A 21,152-nucleotide genomic window follows, 5' to 3' on the forward strand; every position below is an offset into this window, starting at 1 on the left:
CCGCAAGTCCTGCGGTAGTCCCCAAGCTGTTTGAAGGCAACATGAGGCATATTGGTGGAGGACTGGCTCAAGCCTGCTAAGCCCTTGGGCCAGGGGAGCTGGTAAGAGGGAGCATGTGTGGGAAATGGCCTGGAAGCCGCTTGATCCGGAGAGCAACGAGCCAGTCTGCAGCACTGCAGGCTTGCTGGGACACGTGGCAGCCAGGAACAAGAGGGTTCGCCTGGGTCAGCACCTGTAATTGCAGCCACATGTCTACTAGATACTTAATTCAAAGACTATGTGGGATCTCTCCCCTTTCTTTCACCACGCATACGGCTCAGTGGGATGTCTTTTCATCGCACAGCCAGTGCAAGCCTCATGAGGATTTACCAGGAGGGAGGAGCATTTCTTCAAGGCATCTCTTGCTTGGCTGCGAGTTTCTTAGGGAAGTGAGGACTGAAAACCGTGCTGTTCCCCTGTCTGGTGCAGCCAACTCCCCCCTCCCTGGGGGGCCTGTCTGAGGCTTGTCAGCAGCACTCACAATGCTGCTCATAGAACTGCCGTAAAGGAGTTCCAGGATCTCCGAAGGGGTGTGGAAATGGCGAGGAACGGGGCTTTCTTTTGCTGGTTAGCCTTGCCGCAGAGATACGAGGAGGTTCTCGGGTCTCAACTGCACAGGGCTCTGGACAATCTGATCTGAGTCTGAAGTCAGTTTGCTGAGAACAGGGTTGGACTAGAGATCTCCAGAGATCCTTTCTAATCTCAGTTTGTCTATTGTCCTCTGAAGGAGTCTACCCTAACACCTTCCTCCTTGTCTTCCCACACCAGATTTCACAGTTGAATACATCCAGCGGGGCGGCCTGAGAGACCCTCTCATCTTCAGGAGCTCTGACGGCTTGGGGATAAAGTAAGTATTAGGGGCACAGAGCGGTGCATGACGCCGGCCCAATTTCTTGCCTCTCTCCACGTTGTGTGGGATCTGATCCCAGTAGCTGGATCTGTGCTCTGCCAAGGTGGTATGACTGTGTCCTGTCCACACTGTTCTTTATGTGCGTTGAGCGGAGAGAAGTGACTTCCACCTCAGTTATCCTGTTCTTAGTAGTCTGTTTGAATGTAAAATGAGAGGACTGAATTGGCTGTAGGTGATGGCAGTTCAACCAAATGTCTGGAAAGTTCTGCTGCTGCTCTGATGCAACATCTGTGTGGGTTTTTTTCTTCGTAATACAGCCATCTATTGCCAGAGAGTCAAGCAATTTGTAGTATTTCTGGCATTTTCTGGAATTCCAACTTTATTTGCCCAACACGGTTACTTCTAAACTGCCATCTCTCTCTCTTACTCCAGTACATCAATTAAGGTTTACAGCTTTGAGGGTAAAGCTGTACTAGTGGTGTTTTATGATGTTCACATAAATATGCTATGGGGTGGTAGATGTAGTTTTAAGGCGAGTAATACTACATCAAAACATTACAGCTGTCTTTTACAAAATTAAAAAAAAAATGGTCTGATCCAGTGTTCCTCCTGGGTCAATGTGTTTTGGTTTTGATTAATTTGAAAGTTAGAGGAATAAATTAGCCCTAGCAAACTTGGTCAGAGCCAGTATCGGCCACTCTGCCCTTAACTTCCTTCACTGGCTGTGAATGGATGGGCAACACCTCACCCAGTGCGTGATGTACTGTACTGTGATGAATCAGATAAGAAATTGTGCCGGGCTTGGTTTTAACTGCTAGGTGACTTGGGAGGGCACAGATTTGATACTGAGAATTACAGCGTGGGTGAAACTGGATTTCTCCTGAGCTTTTGGTTATTTCTCTGGGTCAAGAGCTGCTTGAATAGCTGCCCGCCCATTCTGCCTGTGACAGCAGTGTTCGTACAGATGAGTGTGCCAGTACAAACAGTCAGAGTAGTTATGCTGTGTCAGTGAAATATACTGCTTGTACTGGTCTGGCTGTGTCCCTTCTATTGGGATAATTCATACGAGCAGTCTTGATAATGAGCTAGGATTGCTTGAGCTCAAGGCCTGCTTGCTCATTTGCTGGAAGCCACTGTACAACAGCTCATGCTCTAGAGGTGGTATGTCCTACTCCCAAATCTGCTTCCCTTGCCAGAAAGTGGGCCCAGGGTTTCACCCCAGCATTCAGCCCAGACCTGTGGCCCCAGAGATCTAGCTGTGTGGTCTTCACCCACACTCAAGAGGCAAAAAAAAGCGTAATAGTATCTTCCGGGTGCTAATATCGGGGTTATAGGTGGGAAGGGTCTGCAACCAGAAGCACTTCATGATTTTTTTAGCAAGGTGTTTGTCCTGCAGGATGCCAGATCCGGACTTCAGTGTGAATGATGTGCGGCTGTGTGTCGGTAAGTGTCCGGGGACCACAGTGTGACCCTGCTGCACCCTGGGCAGATAGGGAGGAATGGGGAGAGTCATCCATTGGGTTTATCAAAGCTAGGGGTCTGGTTTTGTGGTTCCCCCAGTGTCTGTCTGGTTGAACCTGAGCCGACCTTTGCTAGTGTATCACAACTCCTACCTGCCTGAGGAGTCTAGTTTGACCTGAAGCAGCTTCTGTTTCAATGTGGGTATGGAAGAAGAGGATGTTATGGGAGAGGCCAAGACGTTGCACCTGTTTGTGGGTGGGTTCTTGAGGAAGGGTCCCATATCTCCTGGAGTGTCTTTTCTGGGTGGTCCCCTGTGCACAGGGACAGTTCCAGTGACGCCTGTCTGTTCTGGCAGGGAGCCGACGGATGGTGGATGTCATGGATGTGAACACGCAGAGGGATATTGAGATGTCCATGGCACAGTGGGCACGCTACTACGAAACACCGGAGGCCGAGCGAGAGAAACTTTACAATGTCATCAGCCTGGAGTTCAGCCACACCAAACTGGAGAACCTGGTGCAGAGACCCGCTACGGTGAGCGTGGCTCTTCCTTCCGTGGGAGTGTCTTTTTTTCCCTTGTGCTTGTCCTCTGTAGGCAAGGTGCAGCCTGGCACTTGACTGCCCGAGGAGAGGGACTGCTCAAAACATGCATGGGCTCAGCCAGGGTTGTCACCGCTGTGCTCTGGAAGCTGCTGGAGCTGATCCTGTGTTTGACTTGGACCTCATCTGCTATAGCTGATCTCACAGTAAGGCTGGAGCTGCCCAGCCTGTGCATCCCTCAGCTATAGTGACCACAGTCAAGTCTCTGGCATCTCATTCTGCAGAGAGCTGACTTGTTCACTAGCTGTCAGTAATTAGAGAAATGGAAGTGATTGGATGAGGAATAATTAGAGTGAAGTAACCTGGTCCTGCTGGCTGGTGATCAAGCACAGGCACAAGCTTGAACCTGTGTTTGAATAGAGAGGTTAGATTTGTGCTCAGCCACAGTGGATGTTGGGAACAGCATGGGGACGCTGGCTTCCATCCTCTCCCAGTTAGCTGATTCCACTGCCTACCGGGATCTTGGCTGTCAGTGCCATGCACTGCACTGCTCTGGTGTTGGTGCAGAGCAGGGCCTAAATCGGACAGCAGAGCTCAGCAACGCATGCTGCAATTTGAGAGAGTAGTTAAAGCCAAGACACTGGTTGAGCTTTGTGGTTTCCTTGGTGTTTGGAAACCATGGTCTCGTTAGGACAGCAACCCTGTGTTCAGCTGGGACTCCAGAGGCTTGTGCAGCATGGCAGGGAGGGTTTCTGATGCAACATGCCAAAATCTCTGAAGGCAGAGGATGCCAAGACTGGAGGTGCGCTGGAAGAGGGGCAGGAGGCTGTTTGGCAGGGGGAAAACGAGTGGCCCTTACTGAAGTGTGGAAGGTGGGATGGATGGGATGGACATCCTGAGCTCCCTCTACAGGCGGTGGAGAGGAAGGGGCAGCTTTGTAGGGCTGTTCACTTCTCTCTGTTAACTGTAGAGGGAGCCTGGACATCTCTGCCTGCTCTTGGTTTCCTGAAGCTTAGCGAGTTGAATCCCACCCTAGCAGATGCTGCTCGGTATGATTTTTATGTAAGCCCAGTGCATAGCAGTTCCTGCCTAGCCCCTAAGTAGAAGACCAGCATCCCAGTACCACGCTTTGGATCTTGCCGTGGTGTTTGCTGCTTGTGTGAGTTCAGAGGCTCACTGTACACCAAGTGGCACCAGAACAGCTGGTCCCAAATGCTTTACCTGTGGGATTGCACCAGTGGCATCGGGAAGGTTGCTGGGTGTGGGGGGGGCCAAAAAGGGGGTATCGTGGCCATTCAGCTAACACCAGGGCTTCCTTCCCTTCCTTGGTCCTGTTGTTTGTTGTGGGTGTGCTCTGAGCTGCGCTGGCTCACAGTCTGTATGCAGCACCGCAGTGGCTTTGGTGGGCCTGGTGTGACCCTGCATGCCCCAGGTGCCCCGCTGTGCATGAGCTATGGGCGTACCAGGCAGGCAATAGATGTTTGAGCTTCCAGGACAGCCTGGGGGTAGGAAAAGGGGTTATTGTGCCCCATTCATCTCTACTCATGTCTCCCACCTTTCTGCTGTAGGTGGATTTGATTGACTGGGTTGATAACATGTGGCCCAGACACCTGAAGGAGAGTCAGACAGAGTCTACGAATGCTATCCTGGAGATGCAGTATCCAAAGGTGCAGAAGTAAGTGACCTCCTGAGCTGTTCCAGTGGCGGCAGGCAGCAAAGCATCTCTTGCAAGAAAATTGCCCGAGGGAGGCGCACTTTGTGCCAAGGGAAAGTGGGAGGAACAGTCTCCCTGTTTATTTCAGCGGCTGATGCTTGTAAGGACACTGCAGTTAGTTATTTAAGCCCCTGCTGAACGCTGGGTGGAAGGGTAGTAGCGTTGCTTCTAGGAGCTCGCTTGCGCTTTGGGGAAACTCTCGAGGCTTGCCCAGTTGAACTGCTAGACGCTGCCCATTCTGCCCTGTAGGCCAGCCCTGGGACATGGGGGTTTCTAGTGCTGTCAGGTATGTGAGGATGAAAGCTCTCCTCTTGCCTGGACTAGATCTTTTTGTGGGCATGTGATATAAATGCAAAGTGAGCTCTCCTGCAAACCACCACCTCCCTGCAGCTAAAGTGCTTAGCAGTGCAGTAATTGGCTTCTGGCACTGCTCTGAGCCATTGGCCTGGGTTTGGGCAGCCCATTCCCTTTAAATATGTTGTATGCACTCTAAAATGTGGATCACTGCTCCTTTTCACTTTATCGTCATCTTATTTTCTGCCAGGTACTGTCTGATGAGTGTCAAGGGCTGCTACACAGATTTCCATGTGGACTTCGGTGGTACCTCTGTGTGGTACCACATCCACCGAGGGGGAAAGGTAGGAGGACAGTCCCTGTTGGGAAAGTTATAGGTGCTTTAGTAAAGTGGCTTTTAGTCTGTTCCCTTGTTGATCCTTGAAGGTGCAGGTCCCAGACAGCAAATTGAAGTCTTTCTACCCTAAACTTGTTTATCTGTGATTCTTGGAGGTAGTTCAGGACCTCAGAGGTCCACCAGGCACAGGCTGGAAACCCATGCTGTAGAGATGATGCTGAGACAACATTATAAAATGATGGGGGTTGGAAGGGCCCTCTGGAGCTCCCCCAGTCCCACCCCCTGCCAGAGCAGGGGCACCTACAGCAGTTGCACAGGACAGCATCCAGGTGGGTTTGGAATGTCTCCGGAGTGGGAGACTCCACCACCTCTCTGGGCAGCCTGTGCCAGTGCTCTGCCACCCTCACAGGAAAGAAGCTCCTCCTCATCTTAAAATGAAGCTTCCTATGCTCAAGTTTGTGCCCATTCCCTCGTCCTGTCACTGCACACCACTGAAAAAAAGACTGTTGCCATCTACCTGGCACCCTCCCTTTAAGTATTTATAAGTATTGATAAGATCCCCCCTCAGTTGTCTTTTCTCTAGACTAAAAAGACCTAAGTCCCTCAGCCTTTCCTCATAAGAAGGATGCTCTAATCACCTCATCATCTTAGCAGCCCTTTGCTGGACCCTCTCCAGCAGTTCCCTGTCCTTCTTGAAAACCCCGTGTCATGGTTTAACTCCAGCTGGTGCCTAGGCTCAAGAGTAAAGTGAGGAAAATCTTGCGGGTTGGGATAAAGGTAGAGCAAAAGCCATGCACGCAAGCAGAGCCAAACAAGGATTTCATTCACTGCTTCCCGTCGGCAGGTGGGTGTTCAGCCATCTCCAGGAAAGCCAGGCTCCATCACGTGTAACAGTTACTTGGGGAGACAAACATCATAACTCCAAATGTCCCCCCTTTCCTCCTCCTTCCCCCAGCTTTATTTATTGAGTATGACATCACACGGCATGGAATATCCCTTTGGTCACTTGGGGTCAGCTGTCCCACTGTGTCCCCTCCCAGCTTCTCGTCCCCAGCCCGCTCGCTCGCAGGGCGGTGTGAGGAGCAGAAAAGGCCTTGAGCACTTAGCAACAACCGAAAACATCAGCGCGCTATGAACGCTATTTCTCATCCCAAATCCAAACCATAGCACTACACCAGCCGCTAGCAAGAAAGTTAATTCCATTCCAGCTGAAACCGTGACACCTCTCGAATGGTTTCTGGTGAGAAGTGGCTCTGAAACAGTGTCAGATTTTGGCTGCTTGTCTGGAATCACTTCCTGTAACTCAGCCCAAGATGCAAAAGCTGAACCGCAGGCTCCGTCGAGCTTGAGTTCGGTTACAGACTTCATCTGAATGCAGTGTTTGTTCCTGGATGGGTGGCTTCCAGTTATAATTGTGCAGGGGTTTCCCTGTGCCAGGCCTCCGTCAGCCCCAGCTGTGCGTGGTACCGGGGCCTGGCTTGGAAGAAATCTGTCTGGGAGGGGATCTGGGAAGGCGCCAAGTCCTCCCGCTTGCCCTTAGGCAGGGTGAATCGCACCTTAAGCTCCCCTTGCAGGTAGGGATGTTGAGTTTGTTCTCTTAACTTTCAGAAAACAGGTCTGGAATAGTTTGGGTGCTGTATCACTGCAGGGGGTAGCTAGTACTTGAATAATGAAGTCGGACACCTTAGCTCGCAATTCCGCTACCCTCGAGAGCACAGTCATGTTCCAAGCATGACACTTAAGTCAATATGAAGTCCTTGCTGGGAAGACTTCCTCTCCAGCTGCCGTTGGCTGGATGTGCTGGTTGTCACGGGACTCAGACTGTGCTTTAGTGTTACCGCTGTAACAGCGTGGAAGAGCTGGTGTTCAGGTTTTTGCTAGTTGCAGTTGTCAGCTCTGCTGTAGTCGAGGAAACTTTGCACTGCTGTGCGGGGAGAGTGGTGATGCAGACAGACTCATCATAGTACATTTGAATCGATGCAGTCAGAGCAGCAAAATCTGGTGGTAGCTTTTCCTAAAAATACTAAGCTGAGCTAATGTGGAGGAAAACATCCTGTAGTGCAGAATTTGCCAAAGGCAGGTCCCACCTCTTGCCCAGTGAAATGCACCTTAGCTCCTAACTTAACCCGTGTGAGCAATTAGAAGACACTTCACTGCTTCTGATAAAGACCATCAACCATCTAGGGCCAAATTCATCAAGGAGCCGGGGGTAAAAAAGGCTGCCTGTGGTGGCTGGACATCTCCTGAGAAAGAGCTTTGGACAGCCTTAGGATCAGGAGCCCTTTTGCTTGTACCTGCTGGGAAGGAACTGTCCATCTGAAGGCGGCTGGATGGGCTCCCTCCGCAGGCGGTAAAGGCAGATCTCTAGGAAAAAACTCTTGTCGCTTCCTTAGGACAGGTCCTGGGCAATTATTCCATCCCATCTTTCTCCACTGACTTAGACTAGGTTCAGGGAACACAGCAATCTCTGCCCCCCCCCTGAAGAATCTGGGTTTTTCACTCACCTTTCCTTGTAAAGGAGATGTAGTTGCCAGACTTACCAGCGATTCTGTTGGTTTGTGGCTCCAGTGCTTTCTCCCAAAGGAGGAGCTAACAGTCTCTGAAGAGCCTGGTGGGGGATGGATATCTGCTTGCCACCCATATTGCATGGAGCCAGACGGGTGCAAATCTCTAGTTCAGTTGTAGCTCTTCCTAACATGGCAGAAACATGCAGGTAAATATCTCCTTTGTCTTTAACACTCTAGTGTCTTTGGTGGACTCTATATCACTTGACGCTGTGAATAATAACTTACAAAGCTCAGTCTACCTGTGGTGCTCAGCGTGTCAGGTCAGGAAGGACCTTGTTCGGCAGGTTGCCCTCTCAAATAGGACAGCTGTTTAGGTCACTTTACTGGGAATTCCTGCAGACTTGCGTCCTTTGTGGGTGGGAAGAGGAAGAGATTTAGATGTCTGGAGAGGGAGCGGGGCTGGTTTGGAAGAAGCAGGGGGTAGTCAGTAGTTGTTAATTACATGATGACTTACATACATGTGTTGTCTTTATTTGCAGATCTTCTGGCTGATCCCTCCTACACCCCAAAACCTGGAGCTCTATGAAAACTGGCTTCTCTCAGGGAAGCAGGGAGACATTTTTCTTGGGGACAGAGTGTCAGAGTGCCAGCGCATCGAGCTCAAGCAGGGCTACACATTTGTCATCCCCTCAGGTACCAGAGGGTGGGCAGGGGCATCCTGGCATTTGCCAGGCTTGTGGCAAGAGGCCGAAATTCCTGGGACATGAGCAAAATCAGAACAGGCAGGATTTAGCTTCCTCCTTCATGAGTAACTGGGAGAGGGAGATATGATGTGGCTCTGTCCTCTTGCTTGCCAGCTGCCTAAAACATGCCTGTCATGGCACTGTGGATTCAGCCTAAGTGACAAGAAAGCCACAGCTGCCTCACATCACACTTGATCAATTATTAAAGGAGAGTTTCCCAGAGCCCATCATGTTGACATGCGGAGCAGTGCACATTGAGGACAAGGCTTCCTGGGTGTCTCCTGAAATCTCTGCAGAGTTGGGTTCAAATTATGAAGCAATGAAGGGAGCCAGTGTGCGAGTTTAAGGAACAAGGTGACCGCGCTGGACGCAAGAAAAGACAGTCGAACAGTCTGCACGTACCGGATATAGGAGAACTGGAAATCACGTAGCTAGAATCAGGTGTTGGAAAATGCTGAAACCCAGTAGGGAGCTGGGGAGCAGTAACATGGAGAGACTTGCAGGTAACTGCTTTGCAGAGGGCTTGGACAAGGAGGCTTGGAGGTTGGGAGTGGGAACACTCCCAAGAGTTAAGAGAAATCATTAGCCTGACTTGGTTTAGCAAGCAGAATAATTGGAGAGCGTCAGCAATGTCTTGCATACGCAGTGAGTACAGTGCTGTGCTGGAAAACGGCAAAGGCAGAAGAGATGAGGCAGATGAAACAGCAGCTCAAGTTGGTTGTTGCGAGGACTGGCTCACAGCCTTTTAGGACGTGTTGCAGACCCGGGATGTTTGCAAAATGTTGTGCTTGCACTAGGGAATACTCCCTTGTAAGGAGAAAGACCATTGGATCCCTTTTGAGTCTTCTAATAAAATTGTTGCATAAAAATTGTGTCCGTAAGACTATCAGATGGCAAAGGATGCTGTAACCTGCCATTTCATTTTCAACAGCAGTGCAGGAATAAGCTGTGTTGTACGCATGTACCCCTGTAGCTTACGGCAAAACTGGGAACAAAAACCACCAGGGACTGCACGAGTTACTCACTTCTATCCTGGTACTATGAATGACACTTCTTTTGAATTGAGTGGCCTTGCCCAAAGGAAACCCGTGCTGGAATTCCCAAAATGTTGGGCTTGACTGGATTGCCTTGGAAATAGCAGAGCTGGGTCTGGAGTTGGTTTGAGGGTTCTTTAATTGTTGAACAGACTTTCGCAGACTGTTTTTCCTTGCTGCTGGTGTTTTTAGGCCTAATGCAGCTAGGAAGCAACTTTACAGAGACACTAGGATGACAAAGTGCTATGGACAGGAGGTGGATACTGGCACATCTGCCACCGTGGGAGGACGCGAGACCAAATCCATAGCTGTATTTAAGTGCCTAAGCACAAGGCTGTCTCTAGCTCTTGGATGGGTCAAGTGAGCTGCATATTGAGTCATTTGGTAGTGACACTTCAGGAGAGATGAACAACATTGCTGTACCACAGCAATGTCCATCCGCCTCAAAGAAGTGGAGTCTACGTGGTCCCTTCCTAGCCCTCTGCTGCTGCTCGGGCTGGCAGATGTGACAAGGGGTCCATAGCTGGTCTGCGTGTTTGCAGCTAACCTGGCTGTGGGTGAAGGGTGCAACGGTCAGGGTGGACTTAGCAGAGCAGCGTGGAGGTTGTGTGGATTCGACAGCCCTGCTCTGAAGAGCACAGCTCGTAAGAGATTGCAAAGGAATTGGAATTAGTAGGGACTGTCAGTTGTGAGACTCTGACCTCACCCAGTCGCTCAGAAGGATTCTTCAAACTCCGCTTTCTCTCCAAGGTTGGATCCATGCTGTGTACACTCCCATGGACACGCTGGTTTTCGGAGGCAACTTCTTACACAGCTTCAACATCCCTATGCAGCTCCGGATTTACAGCATCGAAGACCGCACGCGGGTAAGGAACTGCGGGAGAGCTGGGGGGACGTGACCTTCTGGGATGGTGGGGAGGGCGCAGCCAAGAGTGGTGGTGTGCAGGCAGGCAAGTTCCGTCTCACCCTGTGACAGATTGCTCCAATTCCAGCTGTCTGGAAGCGAGATGTCCTAGCCTGCTACAGTTACAGGCAGGAACTTGGGCAGAGAGAAGGACAGCCTGCAATGTGCACTAAGGCTTGTTGTGTCCCTTCGTGCTGCCTCCAGTCTGACACCAGGCTTCCGAGGGGTCTGGAAACTTTGGGGACCTTCCCTGGCTGCCCGAAGAGAAAGGCAGCAACGTGTTCATGGGAGTGCATCTTGCCTTACCTGGTTGCTTTCTGCTGCTGCTTGGTGTTGATTTTAGACCTCGATGTAGTCTAAGATGACTGAAACTAAAGGCTTCCTTAGGTCTTGAGCAGAGAATGCTGTTGGCAGGTGGGTGTTCTCGCTTGCTCCTTGTGGAGACACGGGTCCTGTAGTGCTCAGCTCCTTCAGGGAAGCTTTAGGACACTCCTGCGCTGTGACGGATGGACTGTTGGTTGAAGCAGTTCAAGGTGCTGCAGCAGGCGGGACCTGTTGAGACATATGTAGAGCGTGTGCCTGCGTAGCCTCAGGAAGGTGTGAGGCAGGCAGCAGGGTCGGGGGCATCTTCTGCCTGCGTGCAAATCGCTGGCGCCGGTGTGACAGAGCCCCGATAGCACTCTGCTAAATGGCTGAGCTGGTAACACGTCTCTTAATACACCAACCCTTTCCCTCCCCCCGTACAAATACTGTCAGATGCTGTGCTGGGGATTGGGAATAGGACTTGAACCATTACCTTCCACTGAAATCTTTTGTGGCATCTGCCGCTTTTTTCTTGTACTAATGAGAAGGAGGTCTGCGGGGGAAGAGCTGCAACCCTAACAAAGAAAAATGAAATGTTAATGGCTTGCGAGTGAGTAGCGCCTGGTCTCTGCCCTGCCTGGTGATAATATCCTTCTGCAAGGAGAATTGCATCAGGCTGCCAGAAGCATGAATGATGCTGTTAAACATGTACGTGCGTTTCCTGTCTCTCAGGAGGGGATCCGTCTGGTTTGAGGCAGCAGTAATAAGAGCTCTATCTCCGTGCAGCCCTGTGGTGAAGGAAGCCTGAGCTGATCCCCTTCCCCTTGCCTCTTTTGCAGGTCCCAAATAAGTTTCGTTATCCCTTCTATTACGAGATGTGTTGGTACGTGTTGGAGCGCTACGTCTACTGCATCACCAGCCGCTCACATCTGACCAAGGACTTCCAGAAGGAATCACTCAGTATGGGTAAGTGTTTATTCCTTCCTCAACCCTATCAAAGGGGTTTCTTCCACCCTTCTGCTGGGGTGCTGTCTGGCTCAGCAGCACGGTGGGCAGTGGAGGGCTCTGTGGGAAGAATTTGGGACCATCACTTCCTCAATTTCACAGGGTGGTTTCTTTGGGTATTTCCTCCCTTTTCACTGTTTGTTGTGCTGAGCAGTCGGAGGACACTGCAGAAGGGCTGAAGGAAGATGCGATTTCTTTCTTTTCGTTTGAGCAAGAAATCAAAACTAGCCAGACTTTTGCTTCCTCCTTTGCCCCTGCAACGGGCCAGGTTCCTTGCAGCTGCAAAACCAGCACACAAGTTCCTGGCCTTGCTGGTACATGCAAAGCCTTTAACAGAAGAGGTAGAGGGAAGTCGCAGTAACCACCGGTGTGCTGTGGGCTGTGCAGCAGTAATGCTTTCTTGCTGATCAGGGCCTTCCTGCACACAGAGTTTTAAAGCGCTGTCAAGGTTATGTGCAAGGGAGGGAAGGAGTCTCTCGCAAAAGGAATGTTTGGCCTCTGTACAGCCAAGGCGCATGGGGCCTGAGCGGTGATCAAACAGATGATTCCTTGGAGACCCTTCTTCAGAGTGGGAGAGCGCTGGATAGCCTCTACCCAAAGCCCTTGAAGTGAATCTGTCCTTGCCTCACGTAAGAGGCTGTAAATGCTGACTCCTGGGCACCTCTCCTCGCAGCCACAGCCTCTTCAGGGCTTTTGATTTCTCTCCAAGGGGCTCTAGCAAGAGGGACGCGGCTCCCAGGTCTTGTCCTTCACCTGTGGCCTTCTTGAGATCTCCCTCAGCATTTTGTTTGGGAAAGGCTGTCTCTGTCCTCCTCCTGCCTGGAGGCCTCCAGCACCTTCATCACCTTTTCTGTACCACTGAGCAGTGTGAAGTGGGAGGTAGTGCAGAGAGCTGAAAGGAAGGGAGGTGTGCTTTATTGTGCACAATCGGGCTCAGAGACCTCACAGTCATCTAGTGAGTCCACATCCTCTTTTCTCCCGTCACGAAGGCAGGATCAAGGTCCCAAGTCACTTGCAGGACCGGATGGATGGAGATCCCAAGTCCTCCAAAGCAAAGTCAGGTCAGATGGGGCTTTGAGCAACCTGGTCTAGTGGAAGGTGTCCCTGCCCATGGCAGGGGGGTTGGACTTGATGATCTTTAAAGGTCCCTTCCAACACAAACAATTCCAGGATTCCATTAAATTCAGTCTAGAATGTTGCTCTCTCCTCTTCTGGGAGGTTTTCCCATGTCCTGTGCCTCATCTTCCCACAGAACAAGCCAGGAATGGGAAAGGGTTTTAGCTGTTCTTTTCCAGGCACTGTGTGCCCCATCATTTCCTCTCTTTGTCCCCGTATGTATCTGTTGCTCCGGCATCTCTGGTAACTGGGGGGATTCCTCTAGAAACTGAACGCCTCCTGTGAGCCACACAGTCTGGCCACTGTGCTCTTCTCTCACTCTTTCTCCATCACGGCAGATATGGAGCTGAGCTCCTCGGACTCGGTAAACATGGAAGAGGAGGAGGAAGAGGAAGAAGAGGAGGATGCAGCAGGGAAGGAACCCAGGCGACCGGTCACAAGGCGGTCCATTCTCACCAGCCCAATAGCCAACGGTGCCAATGTGGACTATGATGAACTGGGCAGGAGCTGCCGGAGCAGCCTGCCGGGTCTGAAGAAGACCCCATCTATAGACTCTTCTGACTCCAGCCGGGGCTCCCAAAACGGCCAGGCCTGGGACCCGAATGGTGGCAGCCCGCGCAAGAGCAGGAAGGTGCACCTGACGCAGTTTGAGCTGGAGGGGCTGCGCTGCCTCGTGGACAAACTGGAGTCGCTCCCTCTGCACAAGAAGTGCGTTCCCACCGGCATTGAGGATGAGGACGCCCTCATCGCTGACGTCAAGGTACGTAGGCGCGAGGGAGCCGCAAGCGTTGCCGTTCCTCGGGGCTGCCGCTTTCTTGCGGCATTGGAGGCGGAAAGGCATTTGCCCACAGGGAGACTGTGCTTGATGCTGATCTTGCCCCTGTCCTGGCCAAAGGGGGTGATGTGTCTGCAGGCTTGGTGTCCTCTTCTTCCTCTCCATGAGGCTGATGTTATACCAGCTGGTGCTGAGGACAGCCCTTGCTTGAGTTTTGGGTTGGGGCTAGCAGGAGCAGTTACTGCTCCCAGACAGCGTGGCTAAGACTCCTCTGGGGATGCTCTGGGCCCTGTCTGGGTCCCTTACGGGTGTCAGTGCAAGAGCGCTTGTTTGCCATGCGGTTCGTTTCCGGTTCTGGCTGTGGACTCCTTGCGCTGCTGGACCTTGTGACAGTGGGAGCCTTTTCCTTGCCTCAGGTGGATTTAGCCTTGTTTCTTTGGGTTGTTTGCAGAGGATGTGACCTTAGGTTATATGAGTCTATTTTTTTTCTTTTTTTTTTTTTTCTTTTCCCTTGCCTTGCTTTACACCCTGAGCTGTATCTGCCAGGTCTGCTGCGCTGACTCCATGAGCTTTGGTGTTTTAGCCCTTTCAGCACTGAAGTGAGAATGTCAGCCTCGCTCTATTCCCAAAAAGTCCATTTTAGTTCCTAAAACCACAGTTACCTTCTGCTCCCTTCCTTGCTGATGGTAATCTGTTCAGCGGCTCTGTACCAAAGCTGCCATGCAAATACAGCCATAGGTGTATCCTTGTCTTTGCCATCATGTTTCTTTTCCAAGTGCTGTCTCCTGATTTATTTATTTATTTATTTATTTATTTTTGGCAGGGGTATTTGGTAAATCCGGTGTTTTGCTGCATTTGGAGCAGCGGGTGCAGCTCTGGGGTCTCAGGGTGGGCTGTCATTTGCAGGCTGAGCTCTGGTGGAGCTTGGCTGAAGGAATAGGAGTAGGTGCTGGTAGTGGGCTACAATTCTGGTTTCCTGTGGCTTTTTCAAGTGCGCTGTGTATGCTGTGGCCTTTGAGTACGCAGCGCGTGTGTTTCTGAGCCACTGCAGTGTGGTAGCCTCAGCCCTACCACAGACCGTATAATGATGCTCTAAAGAAACTCACGCTGAGCTTTGAGCGCAGCATTTCACCCTTGGACTGAGAAAGGGAGGCTGGTGTTGTGTGTTGGGTGGTTTGAAGGCAGAGCATTCAGCGTTGTCGGTGTTCAGCTGGGTTTTGAGACTTTTTAAAGGACCTGTTATGTTCTGGAGCTAATGGACTCTGGTTTTGCTGTGACCCACCAGCCCTCATGTCCAGTTGTACCTTGCAGATGAGCAGCGGGTTAAAGTCCCTGCAGTCCAGTCAGAGAAAACAGCTTCCCTGAAGGACTTGTTCCTTAACACTGGCTGTCCTCTGAGGTTCAGAAGTATCGTGAGCTGCAGGACTCTGTCCCTCAGGACTAGCAGCCTCACAAGTAAAACCTGTGCTACAGGGTGTCCTCAAAGCATGAAGGTCCTTAGTCATCAGACTGCAGTGGCTGGAGAAAACGGGACAAGTTTGTCAAACTACAGCAAACCTCTGCTTTCAAAACTGACATTTTCCTTAGGGGTGATGGAACTGGCAAATGTAGGTTGGCTTATAAAACCTGAAAAGAGGTAAGACATTTCTAGCTAAACCTTTTAACTGGTCTGGTCAGTGAAAAACTCAATGAGTGAAGGTCTGATTTTCAATAACAACAGCTTGTATGGCAAACACCTTATTTTTTTATTATTTTTTTTTTAAGGCAGGACAAGTTGTTACCAAGCCAGAAGTGTGAAGTGGCTGTCTCTCCATCTGTAACTCATGATGTGGGGGGTACAGGTCCTATTTCAGTCACGTTTCCTATATAAGCCTTGGTATAACTCCCTCCTCTAATAGCTTTTGTGTTCTTGTGCAACTGCAGCTTACTCTCCCAGGACATGGTCCTGCCAGGGCTGCATGTAAGCGCATCCCTTTCCTTCGCTGGTCTTGTTCCGACTCTCCTGCCTTCCCTCCCAGCTCTTGGAGGTGTGATCCACGTGGAATCCCTTGTGCTGTCCCCCAGACCTGGATCCCTTCAGTTCATCTACTATTTCTCTTTATGCGCTAGTGGAGAACTATAGCCTAATCCATCTTCAGTGATCTAAGCTAAACAGAAAGCATATGTCCTCCATAGCATCTTAGCCTGACTCTGGGACCATCGGTCTCCAGCAGGTACTCTAACCCTTACGTCACCAAATGAGGTCATTAACAGACCTGGGATCTGGCCAAGAGGACTGTTGGGAAAGACCCACTCTAGAGAACCACAGAACCAATGTGCTTTCAGCGCTCGCCAGCTTTGCTGCCGTCACTTCGTAGCTGTCTTCCAGTTAGGCAGATGCTGTGTTGTGGAAGGCTTTTGTGGCTGTGGCCTGCATGTGCGGTTGGTCTGTCTGCTAGCCAGGGTCAGAATGGGGTGTTTTCTCATCGTAGACCCCAGACATGCAGGTAGTGACCTGGCACCTTGATCTCCCTGTTAGATCAAATGTCCTACTGTGCTTCCTGGCACCCTCTGCTAACTGGTGTCCCCGGGCACACAGGAGCAGGCACGGAGCAGAAAAATGCTGCCTTTTCCCACAGTGTCTTATGTGGTGATCATGACTTCAGGATGTCCATGTGTTGGGTCCTGTCAAGAGTTGAGCCTGCAGCCATCGCATGGTGGGACATGACACACGTGACACTTTGGATGTGACAAAGATGTGCTTCCAGCTCCATGGCAGGCGAGATCGTCCACCTCCTGAGACTCTGTAAACAAGGCTGCATCAGGCGTCTTGAATAGGAAGATCATGTTGCCACCTCTGCCTCTCCTTAACCTTTCTAGCTTTGCCCGTCTCCCTTGGAAAACTCCTGATGACACCACACGCTGCCTTCTGAACCGGTGACTGGCAGCTGCTCTCCAGTGGCTTAAATGGGAGAGCCTGCAGAAATCAAAAAGGCTTTTAGCACTGCCTGAGGAGAAGATCTGCCTTTGCGAAATGAGGTGGTGATGTGTCGCTTTGTAGCACTGTTGTCTTGCTGAAAAATCTCCATGCCTCTGTGCGTGGCCTGTACTGGGGTTGTTGGAAAGATCATTGGCAAAGAGGGAACTTCCGAGAGGTCCCATTGTCTTTTGACTGCATCATTTGTGACCCCTCTTGGGGTATGCTAGTTTCCCTCATTTAGGCTTCAGAGGAGCAGGAGGGTTCATGGGGCTCTGGCTTTAGAGCTGTCAGACCTGCTGTCCACTGACTTATGGGGACCTTAGCACACGTTTGAACCATTCGCTTGCCACCGTGCCCTGCAGTAACTGGCACAAATGGGTTATATTTGGGCTGTGGATGGCGGCGTTGGAGCACTAGGCATTGTAGAAACAAGAAGAGCTAAAAATGCAGATCCTGTCTCCAGAACCTCGTCTCAAAGCTTCTGGTCTGGCATTGCCCACGTACCTGGCTCTGTGTTGTGCTGGGTCCCCCTGTGGTCAGAGACACCTCCTCGCTCCTCTACAAACCCATGTTACTCCTCTCATTTGTCTGGTCTGCTCCTCCTGTGGGTCACGTCTGCCTGAAAACCTTCCCCGTGCCTCCTGCTCTCCTTTCCCTGCCCCAGTAAATCTGCCAGCTGGAATCTGCTTTCCCAAGACAGTTTGTTTCTCCAGGTGCTCACATCTAAGAGAAGCAGCAAACATGTCAGCCTGCTGAAGCCCAGCGGGTGTAAAAGCACTGATGAGCACCCTTGGGAGGAGCGAGTGATCTGAGGGCACTCCACTCCCTCTCCATGGCCATGGGGAGAGTGTGCACAGTCCCCCGTTTGCTGCAGGGCAGCAGGACAGAGAGAGGACTTGGTGAGGAACAGGGGCTGCCTCCACCAGGGATGGATGAGGAAGGCCAGGGTGGCCTGTGAGCTGTGCCAAAAAGGTCCCCCCTTGGTGGAACAGCAGTGGCCACCCTCCTGCCTGCAGGTCAGGTGAGACTAAACCACAGTGTGAAGCGCTGAGCTGTGTGCGTGGCTCTCCTCCCCGTGTCTGTGCCACTGGTGTGGCATCCATGAGATCCCTGACACATTCACAATTGCTGTCCAAATGGACCAAACGGAAGCTCCGCAGCCTGGAGCACACTGGGCCAAAGACCCCTGTGCTGTCCTGCTTGACCGGGCGTCACCTCAGCCTGCCATCTCCATCTGATGTGCTTGACCTTGGCAATGTGACCGAGGAGCCACACTGCACCTCCTCTGTGCTGGTCCAAACCACGCTGCAGGGCTGGGTGTCCCCAGTGTGATGCAGAGAGTAGGATCCACGGAGAGCCTGTCCCAAGGGCCCAAGGGTGTCGTTGATGGTTCAGGTGGTGACAGTCTGGACCCAAGTGTCTGCTCAGTGTGGCTCAGTGGCTTCCTGGGCTTTCCAGGGGCAGGAGAGCTGAAAGCTGAGGTTGCCAGCAGATGCTTTGGCCGCATTAGGAGCGGGAGCAGTCACTGTTGTCCAGTGCTGTTTTGGGGAGCTTGCTTTATCTCCAGAGCTTCCTCCATTTTAATTTCGGTGGTCTGGAGGCAGTGTCGGGGGGCGTCCGGGGGAGCTGGGGCTGATTGGGGAGATGTCGCTTCACCCGGTGTGCGTTTGTCCCCCTCTAGCGGTTAGGTCACCGGTGGCTTTGGGACTACAGCCGCTCCCAAACTTAGCTGACGGGATGCTTGTCAGGGAAGGTCCATGCATCCAGGTCGGGAGGCTCTGGGTGCAGTCCCTGCAGCCCGCAGGCTTTTTGGGGCTGATCTCCCGATCTTCTTTGCCTTTATTTAAAAGCCCCTTCTCCCCGCTCACGCCAGTGCCGTCTCCTAGATCCAGGTGGGTTCGGCTTCCAGCAGGAACCCCACACACACCAAAAACCGCCTCGGAGAAGACAAAAGAAAGGCGTCAGGGAGGCCGGGCGTGAGTGGGGCTGTGGGTAAGGGCTCTCCGCCATCCTCTTCCCCAGCCTGCCCCGCCGGCCCTTGGGGAGCCTGGCCCCGACTTCTCCGATTGCGGTGGCGGAGGGAGGGAGGAAGGTGGGCCGCGCTGCTCGGGGCCCCTGCGCCAATCCGTGCGGCGCCAGCCGTCCGTCCCGGCCCCTCCCGGCTCTGCAGCAGAACGGCTCTGCCCTCTGCTCGTTCGCTCGCTTTTTCTCTTCTGCCATCTTCCCGTTGCAAAGCATTGCTGGGAACCGCATGTGGGTGACGCAGCAGCATTGTTTCAGGCTCAGGAAGCTGCCGCTGCTGCTGCCCAAGGGCTCGGGAGGAGCACGAGGCTGCCAGTGCGGCTGCCGGAGCCGGGGAGGAACCGGGGGCGTTCGGGGCGGGGGGCACGGCTGCTCCCCCAGCCGTGTCCCCGAAGACCTGGGGTCCGGCTCGGGTCCGCTCAGACTGAGCCAGCCCCTGGAGGTGTCTGGGGAGAGGGGGGGGCCCCAGCCCTCGCAGTGCGGGCACCGAAACAAAGAGGGCTCGGCAAACTTCGCCCCAGAGTCTCGGCAGCTCCAGAGGCGCAAGGTCAGGCAGTTGGCAACGCTGGCGGGATGGGGAGGGGACGCGGGGACGCTCTGGACCCAGCCAGGGTGGGAGGGGACCATGGGGGGGGACCCCTGCTTCCCTGGAGGGGTCCCTGGCTGGTGCTCGGGCTCGCCTCTCCCCTCCCCTCCCCTTCCTTGGGGCGCGCTCGCCGGTGCCGAGTTCCTGGGGAAGCATGCGGTGAGCTCGCAGGGTCCCCTCTGCTTTGTGTCCCCTCCGCTTTGTGTCCCTCCTCCCAGCCCAGAGCGCGAGGGGTCAGAGAGGACAAGGGGGCTATCTCCCACCCCGGCACCAAGCCAAGATTCAGCTCCAGGACCCGAGTGCCCCCCCCTTCCCCCCCCCCTTCCTCCCCCAACACCCTTTATCCCCCCCCCCCAGCTCCGAGCGTGCGTGAGCCACCTCCATCCCCCGCGGTGCCCCGGGCAGGGGGGGGCGGCTGCGGTTCCCTGCCCACACATATATATAGGGGCCCCCCACCACCACCACCAGCCCCTGACCTTTCCTTTCGGCGTGTGCTTATGGGAAGGCTGGTGGGGAGGCGGAAAGTCTGTAGGCAGCACGCTGTGCTGCCGGGGAGCGGAGGGGAGGCCACGGCTTCCTGCCGCCCGAGAAGGACTGGGGGGGAGCCCTGGCAAGCTGTACTGGGGCCCGGAGAGCTGGTAGCCCCCCACTGAGGACACCAGCCAGCCCCTGCCCTGGCATGGCCTGGCAGCCGGGAAGCACCACGCGTTGGGGGATGCCGGCAGGAGGCTCCTGCCTGCGTAGTCATGGCAACGCCAAGTAAATAAAGCACCTTTGCAACCGGCAAATTCGGTGGGGAATGGCTATGGGGAGGGGGCTGCGATGGAGGGGAGCGAGAGGGACGAAAGGGACGGGGTGAGTGCGGGGGGCACCCGTCCACCGAGAGCGAGGGTGTCTGTCGTGCCGTAGGGCAGCGTGCCCGTCCGGTCGGTACCGAGGGATCTCTCCTGCCAAAGCCAAACCCCGAGGCAGTGCAGGGGAGCAGCTCTTGGCTACCCGGCAGCTTGCGCCAGGCTACAGACGGGCTGCTGTGGCACCATGTCCTGCCACCGCTGCACCCTCCGGCTACCCCGTGGCCAGGGACCGTTGCAAGGGAGAGACGGAGCGTGTTTCCTCCCCCATAAGTCCCCCTGGACTGCAAAAGCTTGGCGCTCTCCCCCTACCACTGCAGAGGAGCGGGGCCTCGAGGCTGAAATGCAGTTTGATGAAAGCGCTCGTGCAGATCGACTCGACAGAGGTTGTCTGTCTAATGTGGGGAGGGATCGTTGCTCGCGGGCGTGGGTAGAGGAGGGCTCCTTCCCAGCCGTGTTTGAAGCACGCTGGCCTTGGCATCTGGTCGGAGCCTGCCTCGCTGGCGGGAGCCTTTATTTCGCTCTGCTCACACCTGTGCTTTTTGTCTCTCTTCCATTCCCCCCCTCGCCCCCCCCCACCCACCCACCCTCTCTCCATTAGCTGCTGCTAGAAGAATACGCGAACAGCGACCCCAAACTGGCACTTACAGGCATCCCCATCGTCCAGTGGCCCAAGAGAGATAAGGTAGGAGCTGCGAGGAGGGGACCTGGGTGGGTATCGCCTGTGGTTGAGCTGGTAACCTGTCCTCAGCTCATCTGCCGCTTGGGACTGGGGTGTAACAGCATTGTTTCCGTACCTACCTCGGGGGCCCACGTCGGCGGGCAGAAAGGGAGCAGTGCAGAGGCAGGCCGTGGGGCACAACCACCTCCACAGCACCGCGGGCAAACCTGTTCGCTGGCAGCGGTGGAAGTCTCCCACCGTGTCCGGTTACCCCGACTGAGCCGACGGGTGGTAACTGGGTCAGTCCCAGCTGCTCCATGTTCTCCAGCCCCTCAGTCGTGCTCAGAGGAGCTGGAGCCCTGCTGTTGGTGGAAGGGGTGATCCTCTAAAGGGAACTTTCCAGTTTGACAAGGGAGCCCTGGGTGGTCAGAGTAATGTGTGTCAGGGGAGT

General features: G+C 53.4%; 1 protein-coding gene across 1 annotated transcript in view; it reads left to right on the top strand.

The window, feature by feature from the left end:
• Positions 1-21,152, top strand: part of LOC309684940 (lysine-specific demethylase 2A) — a 50,791-nt gene that overhangs the window by 21,025 nt on the left and 8,614 nt on the right. The window contains exons 3-12 of the mRNA XM_082500776.1: positions 808-886; positions 2,286-2,332; positions 2,706-2,884; positions 4,459-4,565; positions 5,149-5,242; positions 8,282-8,435; positions 10,270-10,385; positions 11,566-11,692; positions 13,186-13,607; positions 20,642-20,725. Of these exons, the coding sequence (XP_082356902.1) occupies positions 808-886; positions 2,286-2,332; positions 2,706-2,884; positions 4,459-4,565; positions 5,149-5,242; positions 8,282-8,435; positions 10,270-10,385; positions 11,566-11,692; positions 13,186-13,607; positions 20,642-20,725 (1,409 nt within the window). The remainder of the gene's footprint in view (positions 1-807; positions 887-2,285; positions 2,333-2,705; positions 2,885-4,458; positions 4,566-5,148; positions 5,243-8,281; positions 8,436-10,269; positions 10,386-11,565; positions 11,693-13,185; positions 13,608-20,641; positions 20,726-21,152) is intronic.

This window comes from Vanellus vanellus, assembly GCF_965231255.1.
Source record: "Vanellus vanellus genome assembly, contig: HAP1_SCAFFOLD_466, whole genome shotgun sequence".
Classification (NCBI taxonomy): domain Eukaryota; kingdom Metazoa; phylum Chordata; class Aves; order Charadriiformes; family Charadriidae; genus Vanellus; species Vanellus vanellus.